At 36.0% G+C, this 16,660-nt stretch overlaps 1 protein-coding gene across 2 annotated transcripts in view; it reads right to left on the bottom strand.

Annotated features, from left to right (window-relative positions):
* The window catches only part of XKR9 (XK related 9), a 47,089-nt gene that overhangs the window by 18,826 nt on the left and 11,603 nt on the right, over positions 1-16,660 (bottom strand). Inside the window, exon 2 of one of the 2 annotated variants that reach the window (XM_058528870.1) lies at positions 9,031-9,175. The exons of the other annotated variant lie outside the window; for it this stretch is intronic. Coding sequence (XP_058384853.1) covers positions 9,031-9,050 — 20 coding nt within the window. The 5' untranslated portion in view covers positions 9,051-9,175. The remainder of the gene's footprint in view (positions 1-9,030; positions 9,176-16,660) is intronic. 2 annotated transcript variants of the gene reach the window in all.

Genomic DNA, 16,660 nt, shown 5'->3' with positions numbered 1-16,660 from the left:
GATGACAAGAACACAAAGTGTAGGAGAGGAGTAAAAGCTTAGTGTTTTTGTATGCAATTGAAGTTAAGATGTTATCAACTTAAAATAGGAGGTTATAACCACAAGATATTTTATGCAAGCCTCAAGCTAACCACAAAGAAAAACCTATAATAGATACAAGATAAAGAGAAAATAATCAAAACAAATCACCACAAAAAAAATCATCAAATAACAAAGGAAGAGAGCAAGAGAAGAAAGAGACAATACAACTACAAAACAGACAGAAAACAATTAATAAAATGGCAATATTAAGTCCTCACTTACCAATAATTACCTTAAATGTAAATGAATTAAATTCACTAACAAAAGGTAGAGTAGCTGAGTGGACAAAAAAACAAGATTCAGTTATATGCTGGAACACACAGGCTGAAAGTGAAGGGATGAAAAAAAATATTCTATGCAAATGGTAACCTAAAGAAAGCAGAGGTGGCTATAATTATATCAGACAAAATATATTTTAAGTCTACAACTGTCTCTAGAGACAAAGAAAGTCATTATATAATGATAAAAGGGTCAATTCAACAGGAAGATATAATAATTATAAATACATATGCATCCAACATCTGAACACCTAAATATATAAAGCAAATATTGACAGGCATCTGAAGGCAACATGACAGCAATACAATAATAGGAAATTTCAATACCTCACTTACAATAATAGATAGAACATCCAGACAGGAAAATCAATAAACAGTTGAACAACACTACAGACCAAACGGACCTAATTGGCACATACAGAACTTTCCACCCAACAGCAAAAGAAGATACATTCTTCTCAGGCACAAACAGAACATTCTCCAGGATAGTTCACATATTAAGTCACGAAACAAGCTTTAACAAATTAATAAGATCAAAAGCATTCCAACTATCTTTTCTGATCACAATGGAATAATGCTAGAAATCAATAACAGCAAGAAAACTGGGAAAATTCACAAATAAGTGGTAAATAAACACTACACTCTTGAACAACCATTAGGTCAAAGAAGAAATCAAAAGGGAATTTTAAAAGTATCTAGAGACAAACAAAAATGAAAACACACCGCACCAAAACCTATGAGATGTAGCAAAAGCAGTACTAAGAGGAAAGTTTATAGCAATAAATGCCTACCTTAGAAAAGAAGAAAGATCTGAAATAAACAACCTAACTTTATACCTCAAGGAACTAGAAAAAGAAGAACAAACTAAGCCCAAAGTTAGCAGAAGGAAGGAAAATATGAATATTGGAGCAGAAATAAATCAAATAGAGAATAAAATATTAGAAAAAGTTAACAAAACTAAGAGTTGGCTTTTTGAAAAGATAAAATCAACAAACTCTTAGCTATACTAAGAAAAAAGAGAGAACATTCATATAATAAAATCAAAGATGAAAAAGGAGACATTACAGCAGATGCATCAGAAATAAAAAGGATCATAAAAGACTATTATGACAATTATATGTCAACAAATTGGATAATCTAGAAGAAATAGATAAATCCCAGAAGCATGAACCTATCAAGACTGAAAAAAGAAAAAATATAAAGCCTGAACAGACTAATAACAAATATGAAGATTGAGTCAGTAAACAAAAATATCCCAACAAAGAAAAGCCCAGAACCAGATGGCATCAAAAGTGAACTCTACCAAACATTCAAAGAAGAATTAATACCAATCTTTCTAAAATGCTTCCAAAAATAGAAAAGGAAGGAACACTTCCAAACTCATTTTATGAGATCAGCAAAACGCTGATACCAAAACCAAAGATACTACAAGAAAAGAAAACTACAGGCCAATATTCCTGATGAACATAAACGCAAAAAAATTCTCAATAAAATACTAACAAACCAAATTCAGCACTACATTAAAAAGATCAAAGGATGGTGTCAAGATGGCAGCAAAGGCAGACTCTGAACTCACCTCCTCCCATGGACACAAAGAATTTACAACTATTCCTGGAACAATTACCCCTGAGAGAACTGAAAACTGGAAAAAAAGAACCCCCACAACAAGGTACGGTGCTGACTGAGGTGGAAGACGCAGAAATTCCCTTTGAGAGAGAGAAAAAAGCCATCTTCTAGCTGCGATGCTTCACGGCCGGCCAGGAGCAACCTTAAGGTACAAAGCCTTCCCTGGAGGAGTGGGGGATGTGAGCAGGGGAGCATTACCAGAATAAGCAGCTTTTGGACTCAGCACAACTGAAATGAGTGTCATAATACCTGGCTTGGCTGGCTATTAACTATAACAGGAAATACCCACAGAAAATCTATCAGACAATAAGAGGGAAAAAAAAGCCTACCCTTACACAGCCCTTGCACAGATGCACCTGTTTCAGAAAGCAACCGAAAATCACCATAAAGAAAGATGCACCGACCTTTGGTGAAAAGAGACCCACCTGAGAGGCTCTGGGAGCCTCTTAGTAACAGGTGAGACCTCTCTAGGGACTCAGACATTGGCAGCAGCCATTCTTGTGACCTAGTACAGGCGTGCTGACACTGGCAGGTGCCAGTTCTTCCCCTAACCTGTTAGTGCAGGGACCTGCCCCACCCACTAGAGCACCCACTTAGTCCTGCTCAGCCAGGGCAGGCAGCCTGCCCTAGGGACTGGCCCCACACAACAGCAACGTGTGTGCCTGCATAGGTGGGGTGCCTGGAACCACTGCAACTGGGTGAGTGGGCCTGCTGGGCATGGTGTGTATGAGGGGTGGGCCTGCATTGGTGGAGTGTGTGGGCCCTCTGCGGGGAGGCAATTGAGTCCACTTCAGTGGGTTGGGATGCACGCATGAGGCAGGACAGTGTTGATGAGATGTGTGGCCCTGTGGGTGGTAGGGCCTGTCAGCTGCAGCAGACTTGTGCTTCTCAAACAGCCACATAGGGGATCTGCACCAACTCCAAAGACTGAAACAATTGGGTGCTCCCATGCCTGAGGCCAGCCCCACTCAGCTGCAACCCTGAGAGAGCTGACAATACCCTTGCAGGCCAGGCTTAATTGTAAGCCCCTGAGCCTAGCAACCAGCCACACTAGGACCTACTCACTTACCCAAAAAACTGCAAGAGGAATGTGCTATTAGATCTTGCAGACAACTGTGCTGGGGCTCCCTGTGCCCAAGAAAGTGACTGAAAGGACCATAGCAGCCACAGACAGCTGAGCATTATAGCCAGCTGGCCAGAGGGACAGCCTAGCCTCCCCAAGCACCTGAGGCAAGAGTAACCCTACCATAACAGAGTGACACATGTAACCCACAGAGGAAACACTCCTGGAACATTTGGAACTGGTGACGAGAAGGAAACATACTGCTGGGCCTCACAGGCAAATCTTACATAAGGACACCTATACAAGACAGAGCTGACGTACCGAACAATAGATTTAAGCACAGAGAAAGAGGCAAAATGAGGAGACAAAGAAATACATTCCAAGTAAGAGAACAGGACAAAACCCCAGAAAAAGAACTAAATGAAACACAAATAAACAATCAACCTGACAAAGAGTTCAAACAAAGAGTCATAAAGATGCTCACTGATCTTGGGAGAAGAATGCATGAACTCAGTGAGAACTTCAACAAAGAATTGGAAATATAAAAAAGAAACAATCATAAATGAAGAATACTATACTGGTAATGAAAAATTCACTAGAGGGACTCAATAGCAGAGTAGGTGATACAGAAGAATGGATCAGCAAGCTGGACGAAAGACTAGAGGAAATCACCCAAGCTGAACAGATAAAAGAAAAAGGAATGAGGACACCCTAAGGGACATCTGGGACAACATCAAGTCCATTAACATCCATATTATAGGTGTCCCAGAAGGAGAAGAGAGAGACAAAGGGGCAGAGAATCTATTTGAAGAAATAACAGCTGAAAACTTTCCAAACTTAAGGAAGGAAACAAACATCCAGGTACAGGAAGCACAGAGAGCACCACACAAAATAAATACAAAGAGGCCCAAACCAAGATATATTATAATTAAAATGTCAAGATTTAAAGATAAAGAGAGAATCCTAAAAGCCGCAAGAGAAAGAAAACAAGTTACATAGAAAGGAAACCCCATGAGGCTATCAGCTGACTTCTCAGCAGAAACCTTACAGGCTAGAAGGGAGTGGCATGATATATTCAAAGTGCTGAAAGGAAAAAACCTACAGCCAAGAATACTCTATCTGGCAAGGTTATCATTCAGAATGGAAGGAGAGATAAAAGAGTTTCCCAGACAAGCAAAAAGGAAAGGAGTTTATCACTAAGAAACCAGCCTTACAAGAAATGCTAAAAGGACTTATTTAAATGGAAAAAGAGAAGACCACAAATAGGAATAAGAAAATTATCAAAAAACAAAACAAAAAAAGCAATAAAATCACTGGTAAAGGCAAATATACAAGAAAGCTAGCAGATCAATGACCTATGAAGATAATTTGAAGGTCAAAAGACAAAAGTACTAAAATTACCTATTCCAGGATTAGAGGGTAAAGGATGAACACCCACAAAAAAGAGAGTTTGATGTCAAAAATATAAAATGTGGGAGGAGGGGAGTAAGAGAGCAGAGCTTTTAGCAAGAGGTAAAACTAAAGAGACCATCAACTTAATATAGGTTGCTATTTACATAGGTTCTTATATATGAACCTCATGGTAATCACAAAGCAGAAACCTGTAATAAATACACAAAAAATTAAGAGAAAGGAACCCAAACATAACACTAAAAAAAAGTCATCAAACCACAAGGGAAGAGAGAAAGAGAAAAAGAAAAGAACAGAGAACTACTACTAAAACACCCAGAAAAGAAGTAACAAAATGGCAATAAGTATATTCTTATCAATAGCTACTTTAAATGTTAATGGACTAAATACTTCAATGAAAAGGCATAGGGTGGCTGATTGGAAAAAACAACAAGAACTATATATATGCTGCATACAAGAGACACACACATCAGACCTAAGGATATTCAAAAACTGAAAGTGAAGGGATGGAAAAAGATACTCCATGTAAATGGTAATGAAAAGAAAGCAGGGGTGGCAATACTGATCTCAGACAAATAGATTTTTAAAAATAAAAAACTGTAACAAGAGACAAAGAAGGGCACCACATAATGATCAAGAGAACAATGCCACAAGCATAACACTTGTAAATATCTATGGACCCAACCTAAATATATAAAGCAATAATTAACAGACATAAAAGGAGAAATAGACAATAATAGCAGGGGACTTTAATACGCAACTTACATCAATGGATAGATCATCAAAACAGAAGATCAATAAGGAAACAGTGGCCTCATATGACACAGTAGACCAGATGGAGTTAGGAGATTTATACAGAACATTCCACCCAAAACCCACAGAATACACATTCTTTTTTAATGCACATGCAACATTCTCCAGGATAGATCACATATTAGGCCACAAAACAAGTCTTAATAAATTTAATACGACTGAAATAATACCAAGCATCTTTTCTGACCACAGTAGTATGAAACTAGACATCAATTAAAGGAAGAAATATGGAAAAGCCACAAATATGTGGAGATTAAACAAAAAGCTACTGAACAATGATTGGATCAACGAAGAAACCAAAAAGTACCTGGAGACAAATGAAAATGAAAATATGACATGTCAAAATTTATGGGGTACAGCAAAAGCAGTTCTAAGAGGAAAATTTATAGCAATAAAGGCCTACCTCAACAAACAAGAAAAATCTGAAACAATCTAACAGTGCACCTAAGGGAATTGGAAAGAAAAGAACAAAAAAAGGCCAAAATCAGTAGAAGGAAGGAAATAATAAAAATCAGAGCAGAAATAAATGAAATAGTGACCAAAAAGACAATGGAAAAAAATCAATGAAACTAAGAGCTGGTTCTTTGAAAAGATAAACACAGTTGACAAGCCTTTAGACTAGACTGATCAGAAAAAATTAGAGACAGCTCAAATAAATAAAATCAGAAATGAAACATGAGAAATTACAACGGACACCTCAGAAATACAAAAATACTACAAGACTACTAGATAAAGCTATACGCCAACAAATTGGATAATGTAGAAGAAATGGATAAATTCTTAGAATCATACAACCTGCCAAAACTGAACCAAGAAGAAATAGACAATTTGAATAGACCAATCACCAGTAAGGAAATCGAAAGAGTAATCAAAAATCTCCCAAAAAATTTAAGCCCAGGACCAGATGGCTTCCCTGGTCAATTCTGCCAAACATTCAAAGAGGAGTTAACACCTATCCCTCTGGAACTCTTCCAAAAAATTGAAGAGGAGGAGAAGCTTCCTAACTTATTCTATGAAGCCAACATTACCCTGATACCAAAACCAGACAAGGACAACACAAAAAAAGAAAATTACAGGCCAATATCACTGATGAACATCGATGCAAAAATCCTCAACAAAATACTAGCAAATCAAATACAACAATACATTAAAAAGATCATACACCATGATCAGGTGGGATTTATTCCAGGGATGCAGGGATGGTTCAACATCTGCAAATCAATCAACATGATACACTTCATTAACAAAATGAAGAATAAAAATCACACTACCATCTCAAAAGATGTAGAGACAGCGTTTGACGAGATAAAGCATCCATTTATGATAAAAATTTGAATAAAATGAGTACAGAAGGAAAATACCTCAACATAATAAAGGCCATATATTTCAAACCCACAGCTAATATCATTCTCTATGGAGAAAAACTGAAAGCTATCCCTGTAAGGACAGGAACCAGACAAGGATGCCCACTTTCGCCACTTTTATTTAACATGGTATCGGAAGTCCTAGCCAAAGCAATCAGGCAAGAAAAAAATAAAAAGGACACAAATTGGAAAGGAAGAAGTTAAACTGTCACTATTTGCAGATGACATGATTTTATATATAGAAAACCCTAAAAAATCCACCAAAAATCTTTTAGAAAAATAATAGATGAATACAGTCAAGTTTCAGGATACAAAATCAACATACAAAAAGCAGTTGCATTTCTATACACTAACAACAAAGTAACAGAAAGAGAAATTAAGAATACAGTCCCATTTACAATTGCAACAAAAAGAATAAAATACCTAGGAATAAATTTAACCAAAGAGGTAAAAGATCTGTACACTGAAAAGTATAAAACATCCTTGAAAGAAATAGACGACGACAGAAAGGAATGGAAAGATATTCTGTACTCTTGGATTAGAAGAATTAACATAGTTAAAATGTCCATACTTCTTAAAGCAATCTACAGATTCAATGCAATCCCTATCAAAGTTCCAATGATATTTCACAGAAATAGTACAAAGAATCCTAAAATTTATATGGAATAACAAAAGACCCCAAATAGCCAAGCAATCCCAAGAAAAAAGAACAAAGCTGGAGGTATCACACGCCCTGATTTCAAAATATACTACAAAGCTATAGTAACCAAAAAGGCATGGTACTGGCACAAAAACAGACACACAGATCAATGCAATAGAATCAAGAGCACAGAAATAAACCCACTTATCTACAGCCAGCTAATTTTCAACCAGGGAGCCAAGAACATACAATGGAGAAAGGCAAGTCTCTTCAATAAACGGTGTTGGAAAAATTGGAGAGCCACATGCAAAAGAAAGTAGACCATTACCTTACACCATACACAAAAATTAACTCAAAATGGATTAAAGACTTGAATGTAAGACCTGAAACCATAAAACTCCTAGAAGAAAACATAGGCAGTATGCTCTTGGATATCAGTCTTAGCAGCATATTTTCAAATACCATGTCTGACCAGGCAAGGGAAACAACAGAAAAAATAAACAAATGAGATTACATCAAACTAAAAAGCTTATGCACAGCAAAAGAAACCATCAACAAAATGAAAAGACAACCTAACAATTGGGAGAAGATATCTGCAAACCACATATCTGATAAGGGGTTAATATCCAAATATAAAGAACTCATACATGTCAACAACAAAAAAACTACCAACCCAATTAAAAAATAGGCAAAAGATCTGAATAGACATTTCTCCAAAGAAGATATACAGATGGCGAACCGGCACATGAAAAGATGCTCAACATCACCAACTATTAGGAAAATGCAAATCAAAAACTACAATGAGATATCAGCTCACACACATCAGAATGGCTACTGTCAACAAAACAAGAAATAACAAATGTTGGGGAGGATGTGGAGAAAAGGGAACCCTCATACACTGCTGGTAGGAGTACAAACTGGTGCAGCCACTACAGAAAACAGTATGGAGAATCCTCAAAAAATTAAGAATAGAACTACCATACAATCCAGCTATTCCACTGCTGAGTATTTATCCAAAGAACAAGAAAAACACAAATGTGTAAAGATATATGCATCCCTATGTTGATTTCAGCATTATTCACAATAGCCAAAACTTGGAAACAACCTAAGTGCCCATCAAGGGACCAATGGATAAAGAAGATGTGGTATATACACACAGTGTAATACTACTCAGCCATAAAAAAAAAGGTGAAATCTTGCCATTTGTGACAACATGGATGGACCTTGAGGATATTATGCCAAGCAAAATAAGTCAAAGGGAGAAAGTCAAATACTGTATTATCTCACTCATAAATAGAAGATAAAAACAACAATGAACACATAGAGACAGAGATTGGATAGGTGGTTACCAGAGAGGAAGAAGGGAGGCAGAAGGGTGAAAAGGGTAATTAGGCACATGTGTGTAGTGATGGACTGTAATTAGTCTTTGTGTGGTGAACATGATGCAATCTACACAGAAACTGAAATATAATGATGTACACCTGAAATTTACATAATGTTTAAACCAATGTTACCCCAGTAAAATAACTAATTAGTTAATTTAAAAAAAAAGATAAAACACCATGACCAAGTGGGATTTATTCATTCAATGCAAGCATGGTTCACCATATGCAAATCAGTCAATGTGCTACAATACATTAACATAATGAAAGAAAAAAACCACAAGATCATCTCAATAGAGGCTGAAAAAGCATTTACAAAGTTTAACATCCTTTCATAGTTAAAACTCTCTAAGTAGGTATGGAAAGAACTTACCTCAACACAATAAAGGCCATTTATGAAAAGCCCACGGTTCACATCATAATCAATGGGGTAAAAACTGAAAGCCTTCCCTCTAAGATCCAGTACAAGGCAAGGATGCCCACTCTCACCATTTCTTTTCAATGTGGTATTGGAAGTCCTAGTCAGAGCCATTAGACAACAAAAAGAAATAAAAGTCACCCAAATTGAAAGGGAAGAAGTAAAATTATCTCTGTTAGCAGATGACATGATCATACACATAGAACAGCCTAAAGATTCAATGAAAACCATCAGAATTCAGTAAAGTTACAAAATACAAAGTCAACATTCAAAAATCAGTCACATATCTATACACTAAAAACAAATTATCCAAAAAAGAAATTAAGAGTACAACCCGACTAACAACAGCAACAAAAGGAATAAAATATGTAGGAATAAATTTAACCAAAGAGGTAAAAGACTTGTGCACTGAAAATTATATAATACTAATGAAGGAAATTAAAGATGACACAGATAAACGAAAAAAATACCTCAGGTTCATGGATTGGCAGAATTAATATTGTTAAAATGTCCACACTACCCAAAGTCATCTACAGATTCAATGCAATCCCTATCCAAATCCCAATGCCATTCTTCATAGAAATAGAAAAAACAATCCTAAAATTCATATGGAACCACAAAAGACTATGAACAGCAAAAGCAATCTTGAGTAAAAACAAAGCTGGAGGCAACACACATATTTTTTTATGTCAGTATCATACTGTTTTGATTACTGTAGCTTTGTAATATATTTTGAAATCAGAAAGTGTGTTGCCTCCAGCTTTGTTCTCTCCAAGGCACATAGTAGTAAAGGTGTCAAAAGTCAATGACAAATAAAAAACATTAAGGGCAGCAAGACAAGAGAAAATAATGTACAAAGGAATTCCTATCAGGCTTTCAGCGGATTTCTCAGCAGAAACCTTACAGGCTAGGAGAGAGTGGAAAGATATATTCAAAATTCTGAAAGACAAAAACTTTCAGCCAAGAATGCTCTATCCAGCAAAAATATCCTTCAGATATTATGGAGAAATAAAAACTTTCCCAGATAAGCAAAAGCTAAGCGAGTTCATTGCCACAAGACCTCCACTACAGGAAATGCTCAGGAAGGTTCTCATGCCTGAAAAATAAAGAGAAACGGGATACAAAGCCTTGAGCAAGGAGAAAAATAGGTAGACAAAATAAGAAAACTTGCAGCTCTCTATCAGACTAGGTTAGAAAACACTTAATTATAACATCAAAAATAAAGGTAAGGAAAAGACCAAAAATAAATATAATCTTGTCACTTTAACCACAAACTCACAACACATGATGGAATAAGTTGTGACAGTAATAACTTAGAAGAGGAAGAGGAAAGGGATGAAATTGACTTAGTCTAAGGAAATAAGAGGCTATCAGAAAATGGACTATCTCATCTACAAGATTTTTTATACAAACCTCATGGTAACCACTAAACAAATAATCAGAACACAGCCATAAATGATGAATAAAGAGAAAACTAAGAAAACCATCATATAGGACTACTAAACTGAATTGGTAGTCCAAAACACACAGGACAGGAAACAAAGAAAATGCAGAAGAAACAGAAAATGAGTGATAAAATAGCAACATTAAGCCCTCATATATCAAAAATCACTCTAACTGTAAATGGATTGAATTCTCCAATCAAAAGACACAGAGTGGTAGGATGGATAAAGAACAAGACCTAACAATATGCTGCCTCCAGGAAACACATCTCAGCTCTAAAGACAAATACAGGCTCAGGGTGAAAGGATGGAAGACAATACTCCAAGCTAATGGCAAACAAAAGAAAGCAGGTGTGGCCAAACGTATATCAGACAAAGTAGACTTCGAGATAAAATAGGTAATGAGAGATAAAGAGGGGCAATATATAATGATAAAAGGGATACTCCACCAAGAAGACATATCACTTATAAATATATATGCACCCAACACAGGAACACCAAAGTACATAAAGCAACTATTAACAAACCTGAAAGGAGATATTAACAACAACACAATAATAGTAGGGCATCTTAACACCCCACTTACATCAATGGATAGATCATCCAGACAGAAAGCCAAGAAGGAAACAGTGGACTTAGAAAACTAGATGACATGGACTTAATAGATATATACAGAGCACTCTATCCAAACAGAGCAGATTACACATTCTTCTCAAGCGTGCATGGAACATTCTTAAGGATAGATCATATGTTGGGAAACAAGGCAAGCCTCTATAAATTTAAGAAGATGGAAATCATAACAAGCATCTTTTCAGACCATAATGCTATGAAACTAGAAATCAACTACAAGGAAAAAACTGGGAAAGGGACAAAGATGTGGAGACTAAACAAGGTGCTACTGAACAACCAATGAATCACTGAAGAAATTAAAGAAGAAATCAAAAAATATCTGGAGACAAATGAAAATGAAAATACACCATAACAACTCATATGGGATGCAGGAAAAGCGGTCCTGAGAGGGAAACTCATAGCAATACAGGCCTACCTTAACAAACAAGAAAAATCCCAAATAAGCAATCTTAATCTACACCTAACAGAATTAGAAAAAGAAAAACAAACAAAGCCCAAAGTCAGCAGAAGGAGAGAAAAATAAAAATTAGAGCAGAAATAAATGAAATTGAAGTAAAAAGAACAGTAGAAAGGATCAATGAAACAAAGAGCTCATTCTTTGAGAAGATAAACAAAATTGACAAACTCTTAGCCAGACTCACTAAGAAAAAAAGAGAGAAGGCTCAAATAAAATTAAAAATGAAAGAGGAGAAATGACAATGGATACCACAGAAATACAAAGGATTATAAGAGAATACTATGAAAAACTATATGCCAACAAATTGGACAATCCAGAAGAAATGGACAAATTCTTAAACTCATATAACCTCCCTAAATTGAGCCAAGAAGAAATAGAGAATCTGAATAGACCAAACACAAGTAAAGAGATTGAAAGAGTAATCAAAAACCTCCCAAAAAAAAAAGTCCAGGACCAGATAGCTTCTCTGGAGAATTCTACCAAACATTAAAAGAAGATTTAATACCTATCCTTCTCAAGCTATTCCAAAAAATAGAGGAAGATGGAACACATCCTAACACATTCTATGAAGCCAACATCACCCTGATACCAAAGTCCAACAAGGACAATACAAAGAAGGAAAATTACAGGCCAATATCACTGATGAACAAAGATGAAAAAATCCTCCACAAAATATTGGCAAACTGAATACAGCAATACATTAAAAAGATCAGACACCATGATCAAGTGGGATTTATACCAGGGACATAGGGATGATTCCACATCCATAAACCAATCAATGTGATACACCACATTAACAAAATGAGGAATAAAAACCAGATGATCATCTCAGTAGATGCAGAGAAAACATCTGACAAGATGCAACATCCATTTATGATAAAAACTCTCAATAAAATGGGTTTAGAAGGAACCTCAACATAATAAAGGCCATATATGACAAACCCACAGCCAATATCATACTCAATGGGGAAAAATTGAAAGCCATCCCTCTGAGAACAGGAACAAGACAAGGGTGCCCACTTTCACCAGGCTTATTCAACATAGGACTGGAGGTTTTGGCCAGAGCAATTAGGCAAGAAAAAGGAATAAAAGGAATCTAAATAGGCAACAAAGAAGTGAAATTCTCGCTGTTTCCAGATGACATGATTTTATACATAGACAATGGTGAAGACTCCATTGGAAAACTATTAGAAATAATCAACAACTACAGCAAAGTTGCAGGGTACAAAATTAACTTACAAAAATCAGCTGCATTTCTATACTCTAATAATGAACTAACAGAAAGAGAACTCAAGAATACAATCCCATTTACAATCACAACAAAATGAATAAAATATCTAGGAATAACTTTAACCAAGGAGGTGAAAGACCTATACAATGAAAAAACTATAAGACATTATTGAAAGAAATCAATGATGACATAAAGACATGGAAAGATATTCCATACACACGACTGCAAGAATAAACACAGTTAAAATGTCCATATTACCTAAAGCAATCTACAGATCCAATGCAATCCCAATCAGAATCCCAATGACATTCTTCACGGAAATAGAACAAAGAATACTAAAATTCATATGGGGCAACAAAAGACCCTGAATAGCTAAAGCAATCCTGAGAAAAATGAACAAAGCTAGAGGCATCATAATCCCTGACTCCAAAATATACCACTCAGCTATAATAATTAAAACAGCATGGTAGTGGTATAAAAACAGACACACAGCTTTCAGACACACTGAAAGCTCAGAAATAAAACCACGCATCTACGGACAGCGAATCTTTGACAAAGGAGCTAAGAACATACAAAACAGAAAGGAAAGTCTCTTCAATAAATGGTGTTGGGAAAACCAGACAGCCACATGCAAAAGAATGGAGGTAGACTATTTTCTTTCACCATACACAAAAATTAACTCTAAATGGATCAAAGACTTGAAGGTAAGACCTAAAACTATAAAACTCCTAGAAGAAAATATAGGCAGTACACTCTTGGACATCGGTCATAGAGGGATCTTTTCAAATTCCATGTCTACTCAGACAAGGGAAACAAAAGAAAAAATAAACAAGTAGGACTTCATCAGACTAAAGAGCTTCTGCAAGGCAAATGAAACCAAGATCAAAATGAAAAGACAACCCACCAGCTGGGAGAAAATATTTACAAATCATATATCCAACAAGGGTTAATCTCCATAATATATAAAGAACTCACACAACTGAACAGCAAAAAAACAAACAACCCAATCAAAAAACGGGCAGAGGATATGAACAGACATTTTTCCAAGGAAGATATACAGATGGCCAATAGGCACGTGAAAACATGGTCAACATCACCAATAATCAGGGCAATGAAAATCAAAACTACACTAAGATATCACCTCACACCTGCTGGAATGGCTATAATCACCAAGACAAAAAATAACAAATGTTGGAGAGGATGTGGAGAAAAGGGAACACTCATTCATTGCTGGTGGGAATGCAAACTGGTGCAGCCTCTATGGGAAACAGTATGACGATTCCCCAAAAATTAAAAACAGAAATACCTTATGATCCAGTGATCCCACTACTGGGTATTTATGCAAAGAACCTGAAATCAACAATCCAAAGAGGCTTATGCACCCCTATGTTCATTGCAGCATTATTCACTATAGCCAAGACACAGAAGCAACGCAAGTGTCCCTCGACTGATGATTGGATAAAGAAGATGTGGTATATATACACCACTCAGCCATAAAAAAAGACAAAATCATCCCATTTGCAACAACATGGATGGACCTGGAGGGTATTATGTTAAGCGAAATAAGCCAGTCAAAGAAAGACAAACACTGTATGATTTCACTCATATATGGAAGATAAACAAACACATGGACAGAGAGAACAGTTTGGTGGTTACCAGGGGGAAGAGGGGTGGGGGGTGGGCACAAGGGGTGAAGAGACACATTTATATGGTGACTGAGAAACAATAACATACAGCTAAAATTTCACAATGTTATAAACTATTGTGACATCAATAAAAAAAAGATATATAGACCAATGGAACAGAAAAGAAAGCCCAGAAATAAATGCACATATCTATGGTCAACTATCCTCAAAAGGACAATGAGGAAAGGTTACTCTTCAATAAATGGTCTTGGGAACACTGTATAACCACATGCAGAAGAATGAAATTGGACCCTTATTTCACACTATATACAAAAATCAACTCAAAATTGATAAAAGACTTAAACGTAAGACCTGAAACCATAAAACTACCACAAGAAAACACGGGATAAAAGCTTCTTGACATTGGTCTGGACAACGATTTTTTTGGATATGACACCAAAAGCACAGACAACCAAAAGAAAAATACACAAATGGGACTGCATCAAACTAAAAAGCTTCTACACAGCAAAGGAAACAATCAACACAATGAAAACGCAACCTACAGAATGGAAGAAAACATCTGCAAACCAAGCATCTGATAAGCAGTTAACATCCAAAATATTTAATAAACTCTTACAGTCAATAACAAAAAAATATATATGACTCCATTAAAAAATGGGCAAAGGAGGGCCGGCCTGGTGGCATAGCAGTTAAGTTTACGCACTCCACTTTGGCAGCCCAGGGTTCATCGGTTTGCATCCCGGGCGCAGACCTATGCACCACTTGTCAAGCCATGCTGTGGTGGCACTGCATATAAAGTAGAGGAAGATGGGCACAGATGTTAGCCCACGGCCAATCTTCCTCAGCAAAAAAGGAGGATTGGCAACAGATGTTAACTCACGGCTAATCTTCCTAAAAAAAAAAAAAATGGGCAAAAGACCTGAATTGATATTTCTCAAAAGAAGACAAACAAAACATCCAACAAGTATATGAAAAAGTGCTCAACTTCACTAATCAGAGAAATGCATATCAAAACCACAATCAGATATCACCTCACACCTGTTAGAACAGCTATTCTCAGAAAGATGAAAGATAACAAGTGTTAGCAAGGATATGGAGAAAAAGGAATCCTTGTACACCATTGGTGAGAATGTTAATTGGGATAGCCATTATGGAAAACAGTATGGAAGTTTCTCAAAAAATTAAAAACAAAACTACCTATGATCCAGCAATCCCATTTCTGGGTATATATCCAAAAGACATGAAATCAGGATCTCGAAAAGATATCTGCACTCCTATGTTTGCTTCAGTATTATTCACAGTAGCCAAGATATGAAACAACCTAAATGTCCATCAACAGATGAATGGATAAAGAAAATGTGGTATATATAAACAATGGAATATTATTCCATCTGTAAAAGGAAGAAAATCCTGTCATTCACAACAACATGGATGAACCTGGAGACATTATGCTAAGCGGAAATAAGCCAGATGCAAAAAAGACCAATGCTGTATGAGCTCACTTACACGTAGAATTTAAAATAGTCAAAATCATAGAAGCAGAGAATAAAATGGTGGTTAGCAGGGGCTGAGAGGAGGGGGAAATGGAGAGATGCTGGTCAAGGGGTACAAAGTTTCAGTTAAGCAAGATGAATAAGTTCTGGAGATCCACTGTACAGCAATGTGACTAGAGTTAACAATACTGTATTGTCTACTTCAAGTATGCTAAGAGGGTGTATCTTAAGTGTTCACATCACAAAAAAAAAAAAAGGAAAAGAAAATGGTAACTATGAGAGGGATGGATATGTTAAAAAGCTTGGTTGTGGCAATCATTTTTACAATGTACATGTATATCAAATTGTATGCTTTAAATACACAGGCGTAAGTCGAAGATAATGCAGGATTAGTTCTAGACTACTGCAATAAAGCAAATATAGATTTCTTTATTTGCGAATGACATGATTATCTACATAAAGAATCCTAAGGAGTCTACAAAAAAGCCACTAGAACTAATACATGAGCCTAGCAAAGTCATAGGATAAAAGATCTATATAAAAACCAAATATAATTCTATATATCAGCAATGAAAAATTAGAAATTGAAATTAAAAATAAATACCACTTAGCATCCAAAAAATAAAATATTTAGGGATAATTATAACAAAATATATATAAGATCTATACATTAAAAACTACAAAAC

Source organism: Diceros bicornis, chromosome 33 (assembly GCF_020826845.1).
Source record: "Diceros bicornis minor isolate mBicDic1 chromosome 33, mDicBic1.mat.cur, whole genome shotgun sequence".
NCBI classification, from domain to species: domain Eukaryota; kingdom Metazoa; phylum Chordata; class Mammalia; order Perissodactyla; family Rhinocerotidae; genus Diceros; species Diceros bicornis.
This window is presented reverse-complemented; position numbering and strand designations above follow the sequence as displayed.